The sequence below is a fragment of the Anoplolepis gracilipes genome, chromosome 1, assembly GCF_047496725.1.
Source record: "Anoplolepis gracilipes chromosome 1, ASM4749672v1, whole genome shotgun sequence".
Lineage (NCBI taxonomy): Eukaryota > Metazoa > Arthropoda > Insecta > Hymenoptera > Formicidae > Anoplolepis > Anoplolepis gracilipes.
The window spans coordinates 14,532,325-14,554,707 of record NC_132970.1 but is presented as its reverse complement, the minus strand read 5'-3'; the positions used below and the strand labels follow the sequence as shown (position 1 = coordinate 14,554,707).

Sequence of the window (22,383 nt, the reverse complement as noted above, 5' to 3'; positions counted from 1 at the left end):
GACAATTCATAGCCACTCACAGCGATCTGGGCTTGGGGTTTTTTATTGGACCAGCCAATCAGAAGGTTCTTTGTTGAATCGGCCAATTGACGACGTGGACACAATATAATACTGTCTTTATTCTAAAGGTAAGAACCAATCACATTGGATGATTTCCCTGTAACGTAGTGTTATTTTTTTATTGCAAACCAGCTTTTACGTTGCCGTTCTTCATGGACATGAATCGATAGACTGATGTGTAATATCAACCTTTACGGTGGATGACTGTTGATTTACGAAAGACAAGCCGCGAGTATTCTGGAATTGGATTGTGGAATTACTTTGCAACTAATATATACTTATTGCTCATTTTTTATCCTCGCGATTAAGAGGAACTGCTTGTAAAAATGGTAAGTATTTAATTGATTTCCATTTTTAATGGATTTCATATTTATTTAATTATGTTGGAAGGAAAACATATAAGTCATAATTGTAAATCTCAAAATTTCGTACTTTATGTGGTTATGTATGAGTTTATGTCAATAGAAATAGAATAAATACAAAATAATAACGATTATAGACATGTAACTTTTTTTTCTGTAATTTTTATTTTAATAATCAAAAAATGAAAGTATACGTGTACATTTTTATTTCATTGATATTAAAAAGTTGACAAGAGAAGCTAAATCAAGCAATAGATTATACAAATATAAAATATAATAAACATTCTTAAAGTAAAAGAAAGTAAAAATATAGGCTGTGTTTGAAAATTACTGCCAATATGTCATCATCCTTATTTGACATTTGATGAACAACAAAAATGATAATATACCGTAGTAGTCCATGAATTCTGCAACGCAGTTATAATATAATGTTCAATTAGCTTGTGAAATTATACAAATAAAATCTACAAATCTATTGACTGTAAATGTATTTTTTAGTTCCGCAATCAGTATGATAGCGATGTAACAGTATGGAGTCCGCAAGGACGTCTACATCAAGTGGAATATGCCATGGAAGCTGTAAAACTGGGATCAGCCACTGTAGGTCTTAAAAATAAAACACATGCCGTTCTTATTGCATTGAAAAGAGCATCATCAGAACTGTCGGCTCATCAGAAAAAGATCATACCGATAGACAAGCATATGGGGATCAGTATTTCGGGTTTAACTGCTGATGCAAGAATATTGAGGTACTATTTAGTTATTAGTTTGCTTACTCTAGTTCTTATCAATTATTTTTATTATATGTTGTTTGAGGCATATAATAGAAAAAGATTTATTCTTTTGATACTTTTGTGTTTTGTATATATATTTATATTTTTTTTATTTATTTTATTTATTTTACCAATGTACAATAACAAATTGTCATTATTTATAGTCGTTATATGCGAACTGAATGCTTGAACTATAAGTACGCCCATGACGATACATTACCTATAAGCCGTTTGATCACGTCCCTGGGAAATAAAATGCAGACATGCACGCAGAGATACGACAGACGCCCGTACGGTGTCGGTTTACTTGTGGCAGGATACGATGTGAGAATTTATTGAAAATTAGATTAATCGCACAGTTTATTGCATGTCAAATTTTATGCTTCTCTAATGATAATTATCCTTAAAAGGATCAAGGTCCGCATATATATCAGACATGTCCATCAGCGAATTACTTCGATTGTAAAGCAATGGCTATAGGATCTCGTTCTCAAAGTGCGAGAACGTACTTGGAAAAACATCTGAATGAATTTTTATCTTGTGATCTTGATGACTTGGTAAAGCATGGTCTTAGAGCGTTACGTGATACTTTACCTAATGAAGTTGATCTGTCAGTAAAGGTAAATTTCTCGCCTAATCTCTAATGTAATTCTTTTAATATATCACAAAACTTGCAATTATAAATAATCTATGATGAGCAACTTATATCTTGCCAATATTAAATTATTATTTTTTTTAATATGTCAAGTCTTATTTATTATTAATTATGTTTTAGAATGTATCAATTGGGATAGTAGGAAAAGAGTATGATTTCACGATTCTCGACGAACCCTCGACAGCCACTTATTTGTCCCAAATTGAAGGAGATGAGAAACGTGGAAGACCTACAGAGCAAGTTGCTTCGGATGATAAACCTCCGCAAGATCCGCCTGCCGACGAAGGCCCGCAAGATCCTCAAGTAGCCATAGCCATGGATACAGATTAATAAAATAAAAATTAAAATAAAACAATATATGACATTTATTCTATACAATTTATACATAAACATTAAAGTGCATTTTATGCCTAAATATCTGTTTTGTAATCATTAACTTGATAAAATATTTATTATCAATCTGTTTATATAATAACTTTCTTTAGATCTATTCATGACTAAATTAAGAAATGATTTTCACAATGTAGTTGTGAATTTTGTCCTGAATTAACATCCTAACAAATATGCGTAGCGACAAGTCGCTACAGTATCGTATCCGTTTGTATGTATGTACATGCAAGTTGTCTTCAATTCCTAATAACATTCACAGTTAATATGCAGTTAATATTTACAGTATAAATATAATAAATGATTGAAATAATAAATAAATTAATTTAGCGCATATTTACAATTAATTAATGGTAAATATTTAATTTTATAAGTTTGGTACTATATACATGAGTCTATACATACAATCGATCATATCTGAAATTATACAATGATTTATTTATGCGACCAAACTGCCAGTTTGGTCACATAAATAAATCATTGTATAATTTTCATTACTGGTGATATAAATTAATATCAATATATTTGAAATTCTTTAGAAAATTATATGGGAGAAAAAAATTATTTTTTAGATTATATATATATAACAATCCAATGTCCAAAATAATCCAAAACAATCCAGCCATATGCACATATTTAGTAGAATGTTACACAATTGAGTATTATAAAAAAAGATTTTATATATATAAAATTATACTTTTTTTTTACATAACTATCTTGACTATGCAGCATGATCCTCAATCTGATTGCTTTTTCCGTTGTTTCAGTATATTTGTCAAGAAATATTCTCCAGCTTTATATGATGATCGTACTAACGGACCACTAGCGGTATACAAGAAACCTAGTTGATTCCCTGTACTTTCCCATGCTTTAAATTTCTCGGGTGTTACATATTCGATGACTTTTAAATGTCTTTTAGTGGGTTGCATGTATTGTCCTAATGTTAGAGCATCTACACCAGCCTCTCTTAGATCCTGCATAGTTTGTTTGACTTCCTCATCAGTCTCACTGAGGCCCAACATTATTGATGATTTTGTGATTAAGTCTGGATTGAATTTTTTAGCTGCTTTTAATACGGCCAGTGATTGCCTGTATATAGTAAATAATTTTTTTTCTTTTATATAAATTAATGAATGTGTGTAAACACATGTATGAGCCTATACATTATATGTATAACAATATTATGTATACTAAATTATTATATTATATGTAATGCTAAATTGTAGTGAATATACCTATATTGAGCTCGTCTATCTCGAACGAAGGGAGTTAAACGTTCCACAGTTTCGATATTATGAGCAAAAACATCTAGTTTGGAATTTACAATTGTAGCAACACAATTTTCGTCCCCTCTAAAATCTGGCACCAGACACTCGACTAGAATATTGCTTCTGTAAAGAAATGAATAAATCTTTACAATATATCTAAGTACAAGCTACTTTTTATATTTCATATAAACAAATATAAAGAAAGGACTGGTAAATTACCTCTTTTTTATTTCCTTAACAGTAGATGCAATATGACTGGCTCCACCATCTTTTAAATCTGAAATAATTGATATGCATACATGAATGTGACCTATATAATGATAAATTTAAATATACAATTTAAAAAATGGTTTATATAACCAACTAACCATCACGATCCACTGATGTTAGAACCACATAGTCCACACCCCAATCCGCTATTGCATTAGCGGTATTGATCGGTTCATCTGCATCTAATGGTGGTGGTATTCGTGCAGTTTTAACAGAACAGAAACGACAGCCACGAGTGCACGTGTCTCCCATTAACTAAATAATCAACCATTGCTATTTTATTTTTAATGAGATTTCTTCATACAAATTTAAAATTTATTTGATTCTATTTATATTGGAATTAAATTAAATATATATATGTATATCATTATTTTGGAATAATTCAAATTTCCGTGACACTTTTCAACTATAAGTTAAACATTTATCACACAAACCATGATAGTAGCAGTTGCTGTACCATGAGCACCTCCGCCCCAACATTCTCCAATGTTTGGACATCTGGCTTCCTCGCAGACTGTGCTCAACCGTAATTGCCTTAATTGTTCCTTTATCTTGCTGTAATTTTTGCCTATAGGTATTTCTGTTTTTAGCCATGGTGGTAGTCTTAGTCGTCCTGATTCGCCCTTTTTCAATTTTAACTTTCCATCATATTCTTTAACAGTATCTTTTAGGAAGTCCTCGAATTGTGGGCCATCTTCCAGTTTTTTTGAAAATACTTTATTATTTTCAGTCGAGGCTCGCGCACACTGTAACAAGACATTTTCATATATTAGACGCAAGCTCTTACATAATTCTATATTGCGATGAATAATAAAATGTTTAAGAATTGTAGAAATATTAGCTCTTAAAATCTTTCATAAATTTATTTATATTTATAAATAAAATTAAAATGCACCGTCAGATGAAAATGACAGCTGACAGGACACTTTGGATTCGTGATGCTGAATATTCGTAACATTTTCGTCTTTGTCGTAAATTTTAAACTAATTTGTCACAGCTCAAATTTAAATAATTAAAATCATTCGATAATAATACATGTGTTTTGATACAACGGTCACGACCTAATCCATTTAACTTAACCTTGATAACCCTAGAGAAAAGGTTAGATAAGACCTGTTCTTTTTAGCAGAACCAGCTGTACTAATTCTAAGTTTATCCTTTTCCCTCCTCATTGGAAGAAGAAAGATAGACTCTGAACTAGTGCAGACAGTTCAGTTAAAAGAAACAGATCTCCTGCTTTCAGAAGTGCGTTCAAGAATCCACTCGTCGGAATACAATAATATTGAATCGAGCAATTAGGACAAAGCTTTGCTTCTGATTGGTCAATTAAATATGACGACTAGATTTTCGAACGCAACCTTCAATTTAATAAACGATGAATATACAGGTGTATCTAGCTCAGTCGAAAACTCCGTGACCCATCTGTCAGCGGGTGGGGGCAGGTGAGGATGGTGCGTTTTGACTGCTGAAAGTTCGCGTAGAGAGGTGCGACGACGGGATTAAGTCCGTTTCGGCTAATTCGTCGTGTCGCGAGAAGGAGAGCGCGGGGTGCGAACTTCGCACGATCAGCTGGATCTTGCACCGTCGAATTCTCGAAATTATCGCGCGACGACGTTTTTTTTTCGGCGCGGCCGAACACGTGGAATCAGAAAATCGACAGATACCTCTCGTCCGCGTGGAAATGCTCTAGCTTGAAGAAAAGATCCTGCATCCGTCGATGTACGATGGAGTTTATGCTGTTGCTCAAATCCGTGCTAAGTGCTTGTCAGTGTCACGCTCGAGTTATTGTATCATAAAATGGTAAGTACTTTATCACACACGCATACACGCACGCACACATAGACACACACACACACACACATATACATGGAGCTTTGAAAAATGATGCTTGAAAGAGATATACGAATCTATCCGATAACTTTAATCTTACAATTGGTTTTTATACTTGTGTATGCACATTCCTGCAATCATGCACTTTTCTGGAACTGATGTCACGATTAATGTGCATACCATAAAAACATATATATTATTTTATATGCCTTGACATAAAATAGAGATACATCGAGAAATTACGAGCGAATTGTGTTAATGTTTACATTTTCTTATCATAATTATTTTTGCAAGATTTTCTTCAATGAGCATTTTATATTGATATATATCATAATTTCATATATTGTCACATTTCACAAAATTGTTTATTTTTTCATTTTATATATATATATATATATATATATATATATATATATACATTTATTTATATATGTATAAATTTAATAATAAACATTATGTGTGTGTTAAAAATAATAAATAATACATTATTTTTATAGGGTGCAAACATATCACAATTAGAAAGAGATATTGGCTCTGATCAGTTTCCACCCAATGAACATTATTTTGGTTTAGTCAATGTAAGTGTAACATTTTAGCTGATAAAACTATACATATAATTTACAAATTAAAAACATTATAAGTCTGTTTAATTTATATTATAAGCTCTATTTAAAATAATAAAAATATGTTCTTGCAGTTTGGTAACACTTGTTACAGTAACTCAGTGTTGCAAGCTTTATATTTTTGTCGGCCGTTTAGAGAAAAAGTTTTAGAATACAAAGCTAGAAATAAGAGAACTAAAGAGACACTATTAACATGCCTAGCAGACCTGTTTTACAGTATTGCAACACAAAAGAAAAAAGTAGGTTCTATAGCTCCAAAAAAGTTTATTGCCAGATTGAGAAAAGAGAAAGGTCAGTGTACAGCATTATCACAAAAAAGAAAAATTTATGTTTTGTAAATATAAATGTCATAACTCTAATATCTTTTTTCAGAGGAATTTGATAATTACATGCAACAAGATGCACACGAGTTTTTAAACTTTCTCATAAATCATATAAATGAAATTATTCTAGGTAAATATATTTAAAATTTTTGTTTTTAATGGCATTTATAGTGGATCTTACTTACAATTCAAATCATTTTGTGTATTAGCGGAGAGAACTCAGAACAAGCCGGCCGGAGGAAAGTGTGGGGCAGGAGATGCTGTTGGATCGCCACCGGAACCTACATGGGTTCACGAGATATTCCAAGGAATATTGACCTCGGAAACACGCTGCCTTAACTGTGAGACTGTTTCTAGCAAAGACGAGGACTTCTTTGATTTACAAGTTGATGTAGATCAAAATACTTCGATCACGCACTGCCTCCGATGTTTCTCCAATACAGAGACCCTGTGTAGCGACAACAAATTCAAATGTGATCACTGCAGTAGTTATCAGGAAGCTCAGGTATATTAACCATATAGTATTCGATTTATTATCGTTTTTTGGACAAATTATTCATTTGAATAACATGATTGTTTTGATTACAGAAACGAATGAGAGTCAAGAAACTACCTATGATCTTAGCATTGCATCTAAAGAGATTTAAATATGTGGAACAGTATAATCGTCACATAAAAGTATCTCACAGGGTAGTTTTTCCATTGGAACTCAGACTTTTCAATACTGTAAGTTTTCTTTTGCTTTAAAAAATACTTTAAAATCCAAATCTTAGTAATATATATGATTATTGTATACATGTTTAGTAATATATATGATCAGTAAATATGTGTACATATATGTGTGTAACATAATATTCACAAAGCATTATTATTTTTAAGTACAAAAAATTCTTAGATATTCCTCTTAAAAACAATTATATATAATTATTTTTTTAATAATATGTAATTGTAATTATTTTAATTACAGAGTGATGATGCTGTAAATCCAGATCGTTTGTATGATTTGGTGGCAGTTGTGATACATTGTGGAAGTGGGCCTAATCGAGGGCATTACATTTCTATAGTTAAAAGCCATGGATTCTGGTTGCTCTTTGACGATGATATGGTCGATGTAAGTTTAATTTTTATTTAAAAGTCTTATATAATATAGACATAATTGAAATGTTTAGAACAAAAAAACTAGACACCTTTATATTTGCAGAAAATTGATGCATCAACTATAGAAGATTTTTATGGACTTACGTCAGATATCCAAAAGAGCTCTGAAACTGGTTATATTCTGTTCTATCAATCGCGTGATTGTAGTTAAAGTTTAATATAAATAGCAATTATGAATTTAAGCACACTCCTGCTATGTTAATTTTCGTATTTTAACAAAGTGCATGGTGAATCTGAATGTTCTAATGGTATGTTAGCTTATTTATGAGAATGATACATATGTTTGATTATGATTTGGCTCATAGACTATAAATATAGACAGAAACGTAACAAAATTTCATAATTCATCTAAATTTTATACATAGAAAATTTTTGGTTTGTATAAATTGTACCGATTATTTAAGAAAAATTGAAAGCAGTTTATATGTTATACTTTATATATTTATTTATAATGTATGTCCGAAAGCTAGTCCGTCTTTGGAAGAGAATGAATAATTTACATTATAACAATAACTTATGTGTCCAGTGATATAGAGAGAAACGTTGGAAGCACTATCAGATTCTATACAAATGTAAAGAAAATATGACTGAGAATAAAAATATTGTTATGAGAACATGCATTTTATTCATTTGTCGTGTATTATATGTAACGATATGTTAAAAATTGAAATAGGCAAGATTTGTAAACAACATATTAATAGTTCATATGTGATATATATTTTTTTAAAACAGAGCATTAATTATTTAGATTCTTTTTGAGCAATAATATTTTATAATGGTAATAAAAGAATAATACTTTACATTTTTATTTTGAAAATTTTAGTTTATTTAATATTTTAAGCAATAAATTCATATGGAACAGGCGCGAGTAAGATAGGCGCTTCACGTCCCGATACAATATGTGCTTTAGACGGTGCAGCCGGCTGTCGTTTAAGCTGAACACGAATATTTTTCTCCTTCGCTTCCTTCCTGAGTCTCTCATTCTCCTTGACTCGCTTAAGGAAGTCATCCCTGCACTTTGAATGGCTTAAATGCTCAATGCGAACATTAATCCTCTTGGCGATAATACGTCCACGCACCCTTTTGTTTACGATGACTCCTAAGGCGTGCGCTGTCACGTTGAACACGCGACCGGTCTTGCCGTGATAGACTTTATATGGCATACCCTTTTGTACAGCGCCATTTCCCTTAATATCAACAATATCGCCAACTTTGTAAGTTTTCATATATGTCGATAGAGGAATAGTCCCATGTTTGCGGAACTTGCGGGAGAACAAGTCCCTTGTGCCACGTCTGTAACCCTTTGAGTTAGTCATGGCAAGGCGTCAATCTGTAACAAAAAATTGTATAGAACTGTTAAAGATTTACAGTATATTTATATATTAGCCTGAGGAAGTATATCTTATATAGACAGTGAATTATAAATAAGATAAAAAATTTGAAAGATTTTTCATTATAAAAATATGGATCTTCTATTAAGTTTGAAAAATGTAATTAGATAAAATGTTAATTTTTCATTTAATATCAAACAAAAATTAATATATTTATGGTTAGAAACTAAAATTAAAATAGATGATCTTTCTTCTCAAAGGAATTTCTATGTCAAATTTAAACAAATAATCTGCCTATATTTTTATACAGTCTCGCTCTACTTCTATCATGTATCACGAACTTAACCTACAAAAGTTCTAAAACTTCTCGGACGAATCAAGCGAACGTAATATTATATTACAAGTTTGGAATATATAACATTATAGAGCCTTAAAGAAATTTTTCGTCGTTATTCAAAGAATCTCTGCACGCAATATGTAACATATAACGCAAAATATGCACGTGGCGCGTGTGTAAAATCAATCAAATGAAATTTAACATTTTGCATTTTTGAGCTAAATTGATGAAGCTGTCATATATCAGTGAATGAAAATATATACTTATTTTCGACATACAGTGAGAAAAGAACTTTTATTTCGTCCGAATCTTAAAGAATCTCGAAATATTGACAAAAACTTACGTAGAAAATTCACGTTCTGACGTCGCCACGAAAGAAAAGATTTTAGAAATACCAGTGACCAGCGTTCCCAGTTTTCAGTTCTCAGTTTCCGAGAGGGCGCTTATTGCAAATGGCGCCAAAAATTGTCGTATTTGAACAAAAATTGTCATACATTTAGAAATATTAATAAACAATTATTTAAGCATTATTTCTTTTAATAGAAATAATTATTTAATTGAAATAAGATCGTAATCAATATTAATCGTATTCACAAGTCTGTGTTTATCGCTTTTTCTTGCTTCTTCAAAGACTAGACAAGACATGGCCGATATTCATAGTCCAAGTTTATTTAAGATCGCCTAAAGCCTGTATCAGACTGCGCATTGATAATTGAAGATTGAAGATTAAAGATTAGAATTTGACTAATCAGAACAAAGGGAACTAAAATTGCTAAGTCTTAATTGGTCAAATTTCAATCTTTAATCTCAATTTTTAATGCGTAGTCTGATACGGGCTTTAAGGAAAAGAAATTTTTAAGGGAAGAAATTAACCAATCACAGTTGACTTTAAAGAAGACTATCGAATATCATTGGTTAATTTTTTACGGTTTACAACACCTATTGTAGACGGCCCTTTAAGATCTCGTCCAACCAATAATGATGTTATGCGGCCATTTCATTGGTTGAACGGGATCTTAAATATAAGATCGGACTATAAATACCGACCTTTAGTTCGGATAGTACAAGATTAGAAAAAGAGGGAGATGGTAGTTTTTTCTTTCTCGCTCTTTACATTTTCAAACATGAACTAGCCTAGAGACCCTCTAATAAGAGTCTCTAGACTAGCCCTTCTAGCATAGGATAAAGTTCACTGACTGTAGATGCCTTCGTTTATGAAGCAGTCAGCGCAGCTATGTGCACTAGGTTTAGAGGCCATCTTTTTTCCTTTAAGGTCATTCTACATTAATCGCATCTCAGTGTCGCAAACGTCATAAGCGTCGTGCTATCCAATCAGCATCAAGCTAGCTTGACGCTGATTGGATCACATGACGCGATGCTGCGATGCAACTAATGTAAAATGACCTTTACATTAGTAGAAGAAAGACAAACTCTGAACCAGTGCACATATAGTAAGGGCAGTTAGAATTTATTTTCTTCACTTTTTTCACTCAATCAGACAAGGCCGACAAACAGCCCTGGAAAAATGAATAACATTATTGCCGTTTTTTTAATATAATATATCGAAAAATTGAATGAATTCTTGCCTTTTCAAGTTCTGTAAAAAAAAAAAAAAAAAAAAAAAAACACCGGCGGCGTCGATTTTGCGAGTTTAGTATCGCATGTGATGACGCAACATCGTCCGATCTGCAGCGATGCCCGGATTGGCTGCATGATGATCATACGATCGTTTGTAATTTTTTAGCTATTGCGTTTGACATATCGGTGTTGCACTTGCACGAACTAACTCTATCGTTCTCTTGAATTTATCCGATGTGAGACGAAATATTTAAAAATTTGACGACGTAGGGTACAATGGCAGATCCAGGCGGATGGGCGCCGGCTCAAGACAATGATTTCTCCAATTTCCAATCGAATGACAGCTTCAATTTGAATGAAGTCACTGGCATCGATGGTAGGTCTCGTCAACAATGTGCTTTCTTAGTGAACATTATTTATTTAGATCTCAGAGATATAAAAAACTCACGCAAAAAGTTTTGTAACATTTGTTATTTTATCGATAAATATTTTGATCGGCTGTCAACGTGCATTATTTGTACTTTATCTGTCATTGCATTGCACCAGTACAAAAATAACAATGATATAAAACAATTGATTTTTAATTAACAATTATTTGTGTTGTTTTTTCTATGAACTTGTTATACATATTGTACACTATATAAACTTATTTACTTAAGAATAGTATTTTAAAAAAAGCTTTTTACATTTTATATTGTCATGATTGATATATATTTTATATATATTTTTTGCTTTATTTTATATATATATATAAACAGTTAAAATTAAAAAGATTGATAAATATAAGTAATAAAAACAACTTGACATTTAATAATAAATGTTTACAAGTTAATATTTAATATTTTATCATATTGTCTAGTTATGAAGATTATCTATTTTATATTGCAGACCTTTTAACAAATTGTGAGAGTGAGTTATTGAAAAATGAGCTCTTCAGCGATGAGGCTTTACTTTCTGAACTGGAAGATCCTATAACAGAAGCCAATACATTTGATTTCTTAAATATCAACAATGATGAGTTCAAGGATTTTAAAGAATTCAAAGATCCAGCTATCCTTGAATCACCAAGTAGAAATGTTATAGTAACACAACAAGCAGTGACAGATAGTAATCAACCTGTTGCTTATATGCAGCAAGATATTACATCAGTACCACAAAATAGACCACAGAGAATATCAGTGGCTTCAACACCTACAGTGTTTAGCTCGCAATATACGATACCACAAAATGTGAACTTTAATGTTCAATCACCAAATGTTGTAACTTTGGCTCCAGTTGCCCAACAACGGCAGCTACTTTTACCAGCTAAATTGATAAAATCAGAATCTCTTGTGTATTCTAAAGGTGCACAGACCATTACATCGACTCCTGTTCCACATCAGATACATACTCTTGTAAATACTGCAAATGGAGCATTATTAACTACTGGTAACTAAAAGTAGATAAGCTTATTTCCAAAATATTTATAATCTTGTCTAAATTATTATTATACAAAGGTATGAAAAATATATGTAGTTATACAATTTCATAGAATGCATTAATATATTTAATTGTGCTTAATTCCAGGAATTCCTGTAGTGCTGGACACTGACAAGGTACAAATTAATCGTCTAAACACAGGTACACACGTGGGTGTACCGAGAGTGAGAGAAGTGAAACGTAGCGCTCACAATGCTATCGAGCGACGTTACAGGACGTCGATCAATGATAAGATAATTGAATTGAAGAACATTATAGTTGGCGTTGACGCCAAGTTAAATAAGTCGGCGATTTTACGGAAAACTATCGACTACATAAGGAAAGGATAATTAATTTTATCTCACGTATATCGATGATGAACTTGTAAATTATTTTTTCTTTATAATTATAGATATTTGCAAAACACAAACGCAAAGTTAAAAGCAGAGAATATGTCACTGAAAATGACTACTCAACGACAAAATCTTCGCGATCTGTTAGTGTGCGGGGAACTTACGCCTCCGCGTTCAGATTCGAGCGAGCCATCCCTGTCGCCTGCACCCGCTCCAATGTCACCACCTTCTCCGTCGTCGATAAAGGATGATTCGGATGTTCTACAGAATCTTCATTCCGTATCAACTTCTGGAGGCATGAGAGATCATACTCGATTGACATTGTGCGGATTTATGTTGCTTTTCTTAGCATTCAATCCTCTTGGTATTCTCATGAACAATGTTGGAAAATTCAATTATGATTATTTAAACACGAGATTGGACGGACGAACGATACTTAATTATCAAGGTACAGTAACGATTATTATTATTATTAATATTATTATTATTATTATTTTATTTTATTTTATTTTAATGAATTCACTATCACTGATATTTCTTCCATTTTAATAACCAGATCAATCAGAAGGAGATAAACAGCTGTGGAGCAATGTTATTCTCTGGTTCATCAATCTGATACTTTTGGCGGGTGGTCTCTGTAGACTGCTACTATATGGTGATCCCGTTTTTCCTACCGACAGTAAGATCTTTCTTGAACTACGTCGTTGGAGACGTCAGGCTGAATTTAATATATCCAAACATGAGTACAATCAGGCATATCGAGATTTACATCAATGGTTGCAATACTTTGGTCGGTCTTTTCCATTATCGCGCACAGAGATCTATCTCGCGACGACGTGGCAAATAATCAGGCAAATTCTTCATAAATTATGGCTGGGAAGATGGGTCACGCTGATTGGCAAGTGGTTCTCGGAGAAATCGGAACGACAGCAGGCAGAAATGTCTGTGGAGATAGCGGTTGTATACCAACACATGCTCTGCCTTCGTATGTCCGAGGGTACGAAAGATTCGACACTGTATCTCGCTTTATGCGCCGTCAATTATGCTGAAGTCGCTGGCGACAGTATGCCAAAGCCGCTCCTGGCAGAAATATACGTAAACGCCGCATTGTGTTTAAAAGAATCCTTCTTCCCGTATATACACAAATATTATCTAGGCAAGGCACGTACCTTGCTATCTTCATGTGCCGTTCCTCCGAAATTAAAGTGGATCATGACTGATGAAGGTGCGAAATTCTTGGCGTCCCAGAAGTGGCGATATAAAAAACAGTTTGACAGCGAGTTCACATCGCAAAGCAGCCGAGCGGACCCGCTATCGTACGCAGCCCGCGCCTATAGAAATCATCTGATCGAGCAGTGCTTGCGTTTACTGACCGGTACGGTCGGAGAATGTCACGCGTCCACTATACTTGAATTGGGACGAATCATCATGGCTTCTGCAGAAGTGGATGCCTGTTTCCCATCTATTGACAAAATCAGTGTAGCAAGTACGAGAAAGAATACTATTTAAAAAAAACAATTCTTATATATAAATGATATATATTTTTGTTATATCTGTATTTATATGTAAAGTTGATATTTTTTAAATTAAAAATTTGATAAGAGATAAAGACAATTATACTAAATTTTTTTAAACAATATATATCTCATTCTCTCTTTTTATTATTTTTGCAGCGTGCGAAGACGAGATTGGATTATGGTGGGGAGCAGTAATTTGCGCTACCGCGAGTTGGAGATTAGGAGAGGAAGATTCGAAGGCGTGGAATATCGTGGAGAGTAAATTTCCTTATGACAGGAATTTCCAAATTAGCGATAATAGCAGCAGTAGCCCGTTATCACATGCTGTACTCAATGTTCTGCAGGCAGCGAAACATTCTACAAAATTGGTTTCCACGCGTTTCATTGATCAGGCAGGACTACTGCTCGAACAGTCTATGGTGTATTATCATTGTAAGGAGCAATCGTCACAGCAAGTCTTGGTAAGTTATCAAATTAATTCTGAGAGATTTTAATTATGAATAAATGCTTCATCAATAGTATTAAACGTGTGATATTAGTCTATATCAAACTGACAGCATTAAATAGCAGAATTATTAGCAAAGCTTTGCATATATCTTATGCTTTTTATAAGAGAATTTATAAATAAAAGATTACATATTTTTGTTTAAAAAAGATCAATATATATTTTGTGCAGAAACGCTTACGAATAATTCCAGAATTTCATCATTGATGATTGAATATTAGATATATTTAAAATAGTTATATTTTGTTTAAAGGTACTACTTTTTCAAATGTAACCTGTGCTATCGTTTACCTGTTACAAGTGTGCATTGTAGTTGCATTGCATGAAATATAACTATGCAATACTCCTGCAGTGCAACTCCTGTGGTAGGTTGCAGCACCATATACAATAGTTTTATACAATATTTTTTACCTGTGATTTATATGTGTGTGTGTATGTGTGAATGTAATGTGAATGTGCTCTTATAATAGGTTTCTGTCTCATACTAATCTCTATTATGCTTTTTCTTTTTCAGCTTACTCAATTATGGATCTGCGACTGGCTTCTCGAAATACGTACAACACTGTGGCAAGACTTGAGTCAAGATGCAGAGTTGGAAAAATCTATCGCGAGTATGTCTCTTGCAGGATTCCAACGTGACTTGGCATGCCTGAGACAATTGTGTCAACATATTCCAGTAAGTGTAAATTCATCATCTATATTCGTTTTCAATCAATGAAATGTACACAATGACATAATAGAATAAAATTTATCATACACACAAGTATACAATTATCTAAAGTATATATCGAATATATTATCTATTTTTCAGTCTGTATTGGCACGAGTATTTCTGTATGAAGCTACAGCACGCATTATGGCTGGAGCGACGCCGGTTAAGACTCAAATTTTGCTGGATCGAAGTCTGCATCATAGAAACTCGCGTTCCTCGATCATATGCGGCAAGGATCGATCGCAGGAACAGAACAACGGCGAGCGGGAGCACGCGGTTGCGTTATGTCTGGCATGCAGACATTTGCCAACGCTACTGTTAGCTACGCCAGGAGAACGCGCTGGTATGCTCGCGGAGGCCGCCAAAACACTTGAACGAATAGGAGACAGGAAACGTCTTCAGGAATGTTATAAATTGATGCGACAGTTAAGTTCTACTATTACTGTTAATTAGTACATCAGTGTTTTACAAAACGCATATATTGCATATGATTAAATATTACATGTCATTTATATTATTTGTATAAATATTTTAATTTATTTACATATATAATATACAAATATAATATTATTATTGTCCTTTTTGTTTTATATAATTTTCTTATAATAAAGAAAATGACTATGAGAAGCCTTACCATCCATATATAATAGTGTATATATATTTATATAATTTAGCATTCTCTTTTCACTAATATATCGTTTTAATATCAGTATATTTTTTTTCTTTTTTATGGCTCCTATTGACAAATTCTGACGTACCGATAGGAATAGTGTCCAGTTGGTTCATAACTGTTTTATCATCGAAAGTGGATTTGACCACGTAGTTCCAGGCGGCCGTGAAATGGATGTACGTATCGCTAGTGTCTAATCTAGAAAAAGCGTTTTATGGAAAACGCATGGTCCCTCTAAGCTCTAAGGCTTCTAGTTCTCTCTGACATTTATACTGTATACTGTGGTAACTGGCTACTCAGCTCGCAAATGGTCTAACCTGATAAACTTTTTTTCCTTGACTTTGGGTGTTCGTGTATCTCCTTGTGTTTTGATTTTTTCATGATTTAATAAATACTTTACAATCGCAAAAATAAATTATATAGATGTTTAAGAAGGTCATGCAGTTCTATATAATAGGTGGAACTAAATAAAGTTTAATAGTGGGTAAGCAGTGTATTTAAATATTTTTAATATATTTCGTAATTGTTGATATGGTGAGCAATGTAAAAGTCGTTCTTTTTAAAATCGATTGTGTAAGTGTAATGTGATCACGGTTATGTTTTTAGACCACAATTACAATGCTGATTTTATAATGTTTATTATGTTTATAATAACACATAGTCAATGTGAATATATATACGAACATATAGTATATATATATATATATATATATATATATATATATATATATATATATATATATATATATATATATATATATATATATATGAACATATAATTAAATTAATTAATTATATAAAATACAATCATTTTTAAATAAAATAAAATTATTGCAAGTGATATTTTAAGCTTTATAACTATCGATGGGTTATATATATATATATATATATATATAACGCATCAATAATTACAAAATTTTATTATCACTTGCAATAATTTTATTTGATCTAAAAATGGTCGTATTTTATATAATTAATTAATTTCAGTAAATGTTTAAAATGTTTCTTAGCAAATTCTAAACATTTATTCATGCAATAACAAAATCAATTCTGTTTAGTCTTCAAGTCTTTGTAACTGTCATTGTATGTATTAAATGTTTTCTAATTTAAAAGGACCTAAAATCCTAATTAATAAAATCTTTAAGAATGTATAAGAATTTAATTAGTCCTTTATTTCAAATTTTATTTATTATATATTATAAAAATGTTCTTTATTCAAGAATTTCATATTGATTTAAAAGTTTATATTGATCTTTTAAATAATTTTCTAAAAATTGTGTGCAACAAAGTTAATAAAAAAAACATCCTATATATTAAAATATTCATTTTGTATAGCATATATATGTGATCAACAGTATTGCATATTATATATCATACATGTTTAAAGCCTATATATTGATATAAGAGATTTTCCATATGTATTCAGTAAACATAATTTTCAAGTGTGTTTGTCAAGTTGTCTGCTGAGCTGAAGATCAAGTATAAGGTTTCAATTAGTACTATCGCAGAACTCCAGCTAGTAACAGGTTCAATCTCTCAATGTTGTTCTTGTCTAGATCTGGAGTTCCAATAATGCGATAGAACTCTCAGCCATCCAGAGAATCTAATGATAAAGTAACAATTTACTTGTACAATGTACTCTCACGGATACGTAATAGGCCCCAGACTGCTAACATTAATGCAAATGTCCAATTTTCATTGCCATTTGTATGGTTTTAAATTGATTGGACTTTGGCGTCATTGGTGGAAGTGGTGTGGCCATACAACGTGCTTAATACGTATTAATCTAATGGATTTAAGTTTACTGGATATTATTTGTTATTATTAGCTATATTTACTATTAATTTAGATAAATTGTATAATTACAATTTTATATATATATGTGTGTGTGTGTGTGTGTGTGTGTGTGTGTGTGTGTGTGTGTGTGTGTGTGTGTGCGTGCGTGCGTGCGTGCGTGTGTGTGTGTGTGTGTGTGTGTGTGTGTGTGTGTGTGTGTGTGTGTGTGTGTTGTGTGTGTGTATGTAATTGTGAAAAAGTCAATACTATTATAAACAGAACTCAGATATTTAGGTTCTATAAATCAGATGTTTTGTCTGGCAGATAAATAATAGAAAATAAATGGTTGGGTTGTGGGATAGGACTGTTCTACTGTTATTTGTGTAGTCATTAGTTATCATCTAAACATCTGAGTTTTTCATTTGCATTTTATAGTATTTTAACAGACATTGCACCATATACATATGCAATGGAAGAGACTACTATAGAAGAGACAAGCATGGAAGTTACAACATCAAAAGATAATGAAAATAATCAAAATCAAAATACATTGGATTATGAAACAATTTCTTGCCCACAACGTGAGAATCAAGATTGGGAAATGTATACAAAGTCAACAGAATTAGATCACAATATTATGTCTTTTGATATGCCAGATGATAATCATTGTAGCGATACAATGGATGGAGAAAACGTAACTGATAAAGACATTTTATACGATGGTTCATATCAGGGAACTCCAGAACATAACATAGATATGAATACTACTTCCGATGATTTACGGCAATTTGATGTGCTGGACGATCTAGATCGTCATCCAGAACAAAATGACGGTTCTGATGGTGACTCAGATACAGATGAAAGTATGGATTCTGATGTGCCGGATGAAGAAATTGAAGCAATGCTAGAAGAAGGTATTTTAATAAATCGTTTGTATAAATTTGATAAATGAAATAATTAACTTTACATTTTTGAGATCAGATTATTCTTTATAGCAAAGAGAGTAAGATTATTCTTTTCTTCATATATACAAAGTTGTCAAGTTCTTATTTTCTTATTTTAAATATTATGTATTAGGTCTACCCGAGGAATTTAAAGGAAAAAGAAAAGACAAGAAAGATAGTTTACCTTATGAAGAAAAGGAAAAACTTGTTTTGGATGGTATGTAAATACATATATACAGTGTATCATATTACATGGAGTTTCTTAAACTTTTATACAATTATCTCATATTCGTGTTATTTTTCTTTTTTTTTTTCTTTTAGAAATTGGGCATAATCATTTTGACGTTCTTCCCGAGGGTTGGGTACAAGTGACGCACAATAGTGGAATGCCGTTATATCTTCATAAGCAAAGCAGAGTTTGTACTCTATCAAAACCGTATTTTCTCGGTCCGGGAAGCGTCAGGAAGCACGAAGTTCCTGTAAGTGCCATACCTTGTCTTCAATACAAAAGAGCATTAATAGAAGAAGAAGAGGAGCAAAAGAAGGAGATGGAACGCGTGCCAAACGCCGAAGCTTGCAGTCTTCCCAGCGCAAAAATTGAAACCATACAAGAGAATCGCGCGGCTCATTCGTTAGATAGCGAGCAATTGAGGAATTATTGCCAGTCTTTGTTTCGTTTTAAATCTATTAAAGTAATGAGGTTTCAGTAAGTATCGAATGAGATGGCTATATTATTAGAAAATTTGCTTTATTGACCAATTCTATTATTTTAGATCTTGGTCAGCGCGTCGAAAATTTACAAAGAATAAAAAGCATCGTAAGCAGCTTGAGCGTCCAACTTTACCAGATGGTACAAAATTAATAACTTTCCCTGTGAGTAGTTCTAGTGCAGCTGGCAGTGGGAATACTGCTGGAGATGATAATGGACAGAGACCTGCAAAACATTGGATAATGAATCCATCTGGCAAAAGTTATGTCTGTATTCTTCACGAATACGTGCAACACGCACTAAAGAAACAACCAACATATAAATTTAAAGAATTAGGTATAATTACTTTATAATGCACAAAATTATTATTTTTGTGAAGTTTATTCGTAAAATTTATTATTAAGATGGAACTGATACATTTTTATTGCAGAAAACGCTGCGACACCGTACTCCGCGGTAGTTTATATCAATGATATGGAATACGGAAGCGGATTAGGTAGCAGTAAAAAACAAGCAAAGGCCAATGCAGCTCGGAGGACGCTTGAAATCTTAATTCCTAAAATGAAGGATAAAATTTCCGGTGATAACAATGGAGATAATGGATCAGATAATGCTAGTCGTACGATAAAAGCGTCTAAAGGAAATTCCGATGCGGATCTCTCGTTCTTCGACGAAATATCTATCACAGATCCGCGTGTCGCGGAATTCTGTGCGAAAACCACAGAACCCTCACCGCACACTATCTTAATAACTTGCCTTCAAAGAAACTACGGTTTAGGAGATATGCATATTAATTATTCAGTAAATACATTGAAACATCAACGAAATGAATTTACAATGACTGTTGGAAAACACGAAGCTACTGTCGTAAGTCTTTATTTTTACATAAATATAATTACTAATGTTAAATAGTAAGAATTGTACATGTTACAGTATTATATATAAAACCATTGTATGTATTATAATATGGTAATAATATTTGTTTATATTTTGTAGGTTTGTCGTAATAAGAAAGATGGTAAACAGCGAGCGGCACAAGCAATATTACAGCTTATACATCCGCATATTCACTCTTGGGGTTCCTTGTTGCGTCTTTATGGATCGCGAAGTGTAAAGTCTTTCAAGGAAAAGAAACAATTGGAACAAGAAATAACTCTTTTACAAGGCAAAGCCGCCGTTAATCAACCGAATCATGCTATTTTAGATAAACTTAGACAAGAAATGAGAAAGTTAGCTGAACAACGCGAAGCGATACAACCTATTGGTAAGTTTGTACCACCAGATTTACCAACAGGATCCGCGGCTAATTTGAATAATGTAGATTTATAAAGAATAAGTCCTATAGAGATTTGTGTAGAACAGAGAATATTAATAAGAAAAAAATATACTATATATGAAAAAGATGTAAGATATGTGTATAATATTTTTTAGAAATAATTATACATATGTGTATGTTCGCCTACAATCATATACCATTATAATTTTTGTATGAATATACAGTATATTCATAAATAATATATTATATATTATTTTACAATAATTTTATATATTTTTCAAGTAATTTTTTAAGTTGTCGAAAAATTAAATGTGTGTTTATATGTATCAAAATTGACATATCAATGTTAAACATCAGTTTAACATCATATGTAGTTCATATTACGTAACTATGATGTTCATTTTTTATTAGAAATGTATAAATAGTTGCAGAAACGTCTTTATCTGAAAATGTATTTATCAGAGTAAACGTGTGTTAAGACATTTATATATAATGCTTAGTATGCTGCATAGAATGTTGATAATAAATTTGTTTTGGAGATTAGATAGAGAGATTCGAATAATTTCGATTTTCATTCATGCTCATTTAGAAAACAACATATAGGACAAAGCACACTATTTAGAAGAGATCGAGTTTAGATTTAGAGAAAATAGATTTTATAAAAACACACATACAATATCTCATCTTAATTTAACTACAAGTGTGAATAATTCAATTAATTTGTTTAATTCACTGTTGTAATTATATTCATGTATAATGCAACTTATACATGACTATAATGACTTATAACTGTTTATGTGAGCACCAATTTTTTGATCATAGAAATTTCATTGTAAGTACTAAATCATTTTCAAATATCAAAATATGACATTTAAAATAATATAGTACTTGAAAGAAATCGTTTGGTAATTTGTTCCTGTTTGTTATAACATAAAGTTCATATATGTATAAATTTAAATATATTAATTATATATTGTAATGCAAAATTATTGCTTTCATGTAATGTAAATGTAGATACAAACTTAATAAAATCATTATAAATTTGTATTTTAATGTTAATGATCCGAGTTACACATGAGAAGATTAAAGTATATAGCACATTTAAGTCAACTTTAATCTCAAACTATATAAGGATATAATTCTATATGAGCAGATAATTATAATTATTAGATTGTAATAAATACTTTTCCAGAAAGATACTATTTATTTTTTTTTACAATTTACTAGATTTTTAATACCTACTTACAATATATCATGGACAACATTGTAACTTGTCACATTTATATTATTGTTTTATATTTGTGATCTTATATGTCTAAGAATTTCAAATGATTTATTATACTATATTGAGTATGGGGAAAAGAAATAAATCTATCTGTTATGTCATATTTGTTGTACAAAGATATTTAACAATTTTAAATTATTGCATTGGTCAATAAAAATTTGTTTAGTCATTGAAGCAACAAATATGTTTATACAAATATTTTAATCTTATTTAATCTCTCTTA

General features: G+C 31.7%; 6 protein-coding genes across 8 annotated transcripts; 4 read left to right on the top strand and 2 right to left on the bottom strand.

Annotated features, from left to right (window-relative positions):
* The first annotated feature begins 231 nt into the window (after positions 1–231).
* On the top strand, positions 232–2,309 carry Prosalpha6 (Proteasome alpha6 subunit). Its single transcript, XM_072887904.1, has 5 exons — positions 232–389; positions 921–1,171; positions 1,360–1,519; positions 1,606–1,815; positions 1,971–2,309. Exons 1-5 carry the CDS (start codon positions 387–389, stop codon positions 2,178–2,180), a joined length of 834 nt encoding a protein of 277 aa, XP_072744005.1. The 5' UTR covers positions 232–386; the 3' UTR covers positions 2,181–2,309.
* On the bottom strand, positions 2,192–4,883 carry Las (lipoyl synthase, mitochondrial). The gene is made up of 6 exons (XM_072887881.1): positions 4,671–4,883; positions 4,210–4,521; positions 3,874–4,030; positions 3,725–3,782; positions 3,473–3,628; positions 2,192–3,326 (listed from the first exon to the last, which is right to left on the bottom strand). Exons 1-6 carry the CDS (start codon positions 4,731–4,733, stop codon positions 2,975–2,977), a joined length of 1,098 nt encoding a protein of 365 aa, XP_072743982.1. The 5' UTR covers positions 4,734–4,883; the 3' UTR covers positions 2,192–2,974.
* A 313-nt stretch (positions 4,884–5,196) lies between these two features.
* On the top strand, positions 5,197–8,420 carry Usp12-46 (Ubiquitin-specific protease 12/46). Its single transcript, XM_072887894.1, has 8 exons — positions 5,197–5,575; positions 6,103–6,183; positions 6,303–6,519; positions 6,601–6,681; positions 6,761–7,056; positions 7,140–7,277; positions 7,519–7,662; positions 7,753–8,420. Exons 1-8 carry the CDS (start codon positions 5,573–5,575, stop codon positions 7,858–7,860), a joined length of 1,068 nt encoding a protein of 355 aa, XP_072743995.1. The 5' UTR covers positions 5,197–5,572; the 3' UTR covers positions 7,861–8,420.
* A 91-nt stretch (positions 8,421–8,511) lies between these two features.
* On the bottom strand, positions 8,512–9,828 carry Rpl21 (ribosomal protein L21). Of its 2 annotated transcripts, none has more exons than XM_072887908.1 (2): positions 9,721–9,828; positions 8,512–9,039 (listed from the first exon to the last, which is right to left on the bottom strand). In XM_072887908.1, exon 2 carries the CDS (start codon positions 9,023–9,025, stop codon positions 8,546–8,548), a length of 480 nt encoding a protein of 159 aa, XP_072744009.1. In that variant the 5' UTR covers positions 9,026–9,039; positions 9,721–9,828; the 3' UTR covers positions 8,512–8,545. The 2 variants fall into 2 exon arrangements, with proteins under 2 accessions (XP_072744009.1, XP_072744021.1); XM_072887920.1 differs by lacking the exon at positions 9,721–9,828 and adding an exon at positions 9,656–9,673.
* Positions 9,829–11,082: 1,254 nt separating this feature from the next.
* Positions 11,083–16,078, top strand: LOC140672517 (sterol regulatory element-binding protein 2-like). The gene is made up of 8 exons (XM_072904738.1): positions 11,083–11,331; positions 11,844–12,383; positions 12,522–12,753; positions 12,826–13,214; positions 13,323–14,252; positions 14,440–14,744; positions 15,303–15,464; positions 15,600–16,078. The coding sequence occupies exons 1-8, from the start codon at positions 11,232–11,234 to the stop codon at positions 15,951–15,953; spliced, it is 3,012 nt and encodes a 1,003-aa protein (XP_072760839.1). The 5' UTR covers positions 11,083–11,231; the 3' UTR covers positions 15,954–16,078.
* A 144-nt stretch (positions 16,079–16,222) lies between these two features.
* On the top strand, positions 16,223–21,009 carry Pasha (microprocessor complex subunit partner of drosha). 2 transcript variants are annotated; one of them, XM_072904750.1, is made up of 7 exons: positions 16,223–16,654; positions 18,382–18,860; positions 19,024–19,107; positions 19,212–19,596; positions 19,664–19,935; positions 20,030–20,466; positions 20,596–21,009. In XM_072904750.1, exons 2-7 carry the CDS (start codon positions 18,416–18,418, stop codon positions 20,926–20,928), a joined length of 1,956 nt encoding a protein of 651 aa, XP_072760851.1. In that variant the 5' UTR covers positions 16,223–16,654; positions 18,382–18,415; the 3' UTR covers positions 20,929–21,009. The 2 variants fall into 2 exon arrangements, with proteins under 2 accessions (XP_072760851.1, XP_072760859.1); XM_072904758.1 differs by having other exon boundaries at positions 16,225–16,346.
* Positions 21,010–22,383: the final 1,374 nt, after the last annotated feature.

What these genes read in the sequence shown, in the direction of transcription:
- Prosalpha6 (XM_072887904.1), top strand. An exon ending in TACTTGTGGCAGGATACGAT is followed by an intron (nt 1,520 to 1,605) that starts GTGAGAATTTAT and finishes TATCCTTAAAAG; the next exon opens with GATCAAGGTCCGCATATATA. An exon ending in AAGTTGATCTGTCAGTAAAG is followed by an intron (nt 1,816 to 1,970) that starts GTAAATTTCTCG and finishes ATTATGTTTTAG; the next exon opens with AATGTATCAATTGGGATAGT.
- Las (XM_072887881.1), bottom strand. Translation starts at nt 4,733, where the DNA reads ATGTTACGAATATTCAGCATCACGAATCCAAAGTGTCCTGTCAGCTGT. An exon ending in CAGCAACTGCTACTATCATG is followed by an intron (nt 4,031 to 4,209) that starts GTTTGTGTGATA and finishes TTGATTATTTAG; the next exon opens with TTAATGGGAGACACGTGCAC. An exon ending in AACATCAGTGGATCGTGATG is followed by an intron (nt 3,783 to 3,873) that starts GTTAGTTGGTTA and finishes CAATTATTTCAG; the next exon opens with ATTTAAAAGATGGTGGAGCC.
- Usp12-46 (XM_072887894.1), top strand. An exon ending in TATAAATGAAATTATTCTAG is followed by an intron (nt 6,682 to 6,760) that starts GTAAATATATTT and finishes TTTGTGTATTAG; the next exon opens with CGGAGAGAACTCAGAACAAG. An exon ending in AACTCAGACTTTTCAATACT is followed by an intron (nt 7,278 to 7,518) that starts GTAAGTTTTCTT and finishes TTTTAATTACAG; the next exon opens with AGTGATGATGCTGTAAATCC.
- Rpl21 (XM_072887908.1), bottom strand. Translation starts at nt 9,025, where the DNA reads ATGACTAACTCAAAGGGTTACAGACGTGGCACAAGGGACTTGTTCTCC.
- LOC140672517 (XM_072904738.1), top strand. Translation starts at nt 11,232, where the DNA reads ATGGCAGATCCAGGCGGATGGGCGCCGGCTCAAGACAATGATTTCTCC. An exon ending in TGAAGTCACTGGCATCGATG is followed by an intron (nt 11,332 to 11,843) that starts GTAGGTCTCGTC and finishes TTTATATTGCAG; the next exon opens with ACCTTTTAACAAATTGTGAG. An exon ending in AACGATACTTAATTATCAAG is followed by an intron (nt 13,215 to 13,322) that starts GTACAGTAACGA and finishes TTTAATAACCAG; the next exon opens with ATCAATCAGAAGGAGATAAA.
- Pasha (XM_072904750.1), top strand. Translation starts at nt 18,416, where the DNA reads ATGGAAGAGACTACTATAGAAGAGACAAGCATGGAAGTTACAACATCA. An exon ending in TGAAGCAATGCTAGAAGAAG is followed by an intron (nt 18,861 to 19,023) that starts GTATTTTAATAA and finishes ATTATGTATTAG; the next exon opens with GTCTACCCGAGGAATTTAAA. An exon ending in ATATAAATTTAAAGAATTAG is followed by an intron (nt 19,936 to 20,029) that starts GTATAATTACTT and finishes TTTTTATTGCAG; the next exon opens with AAAACGCTGCGACACCGTAC.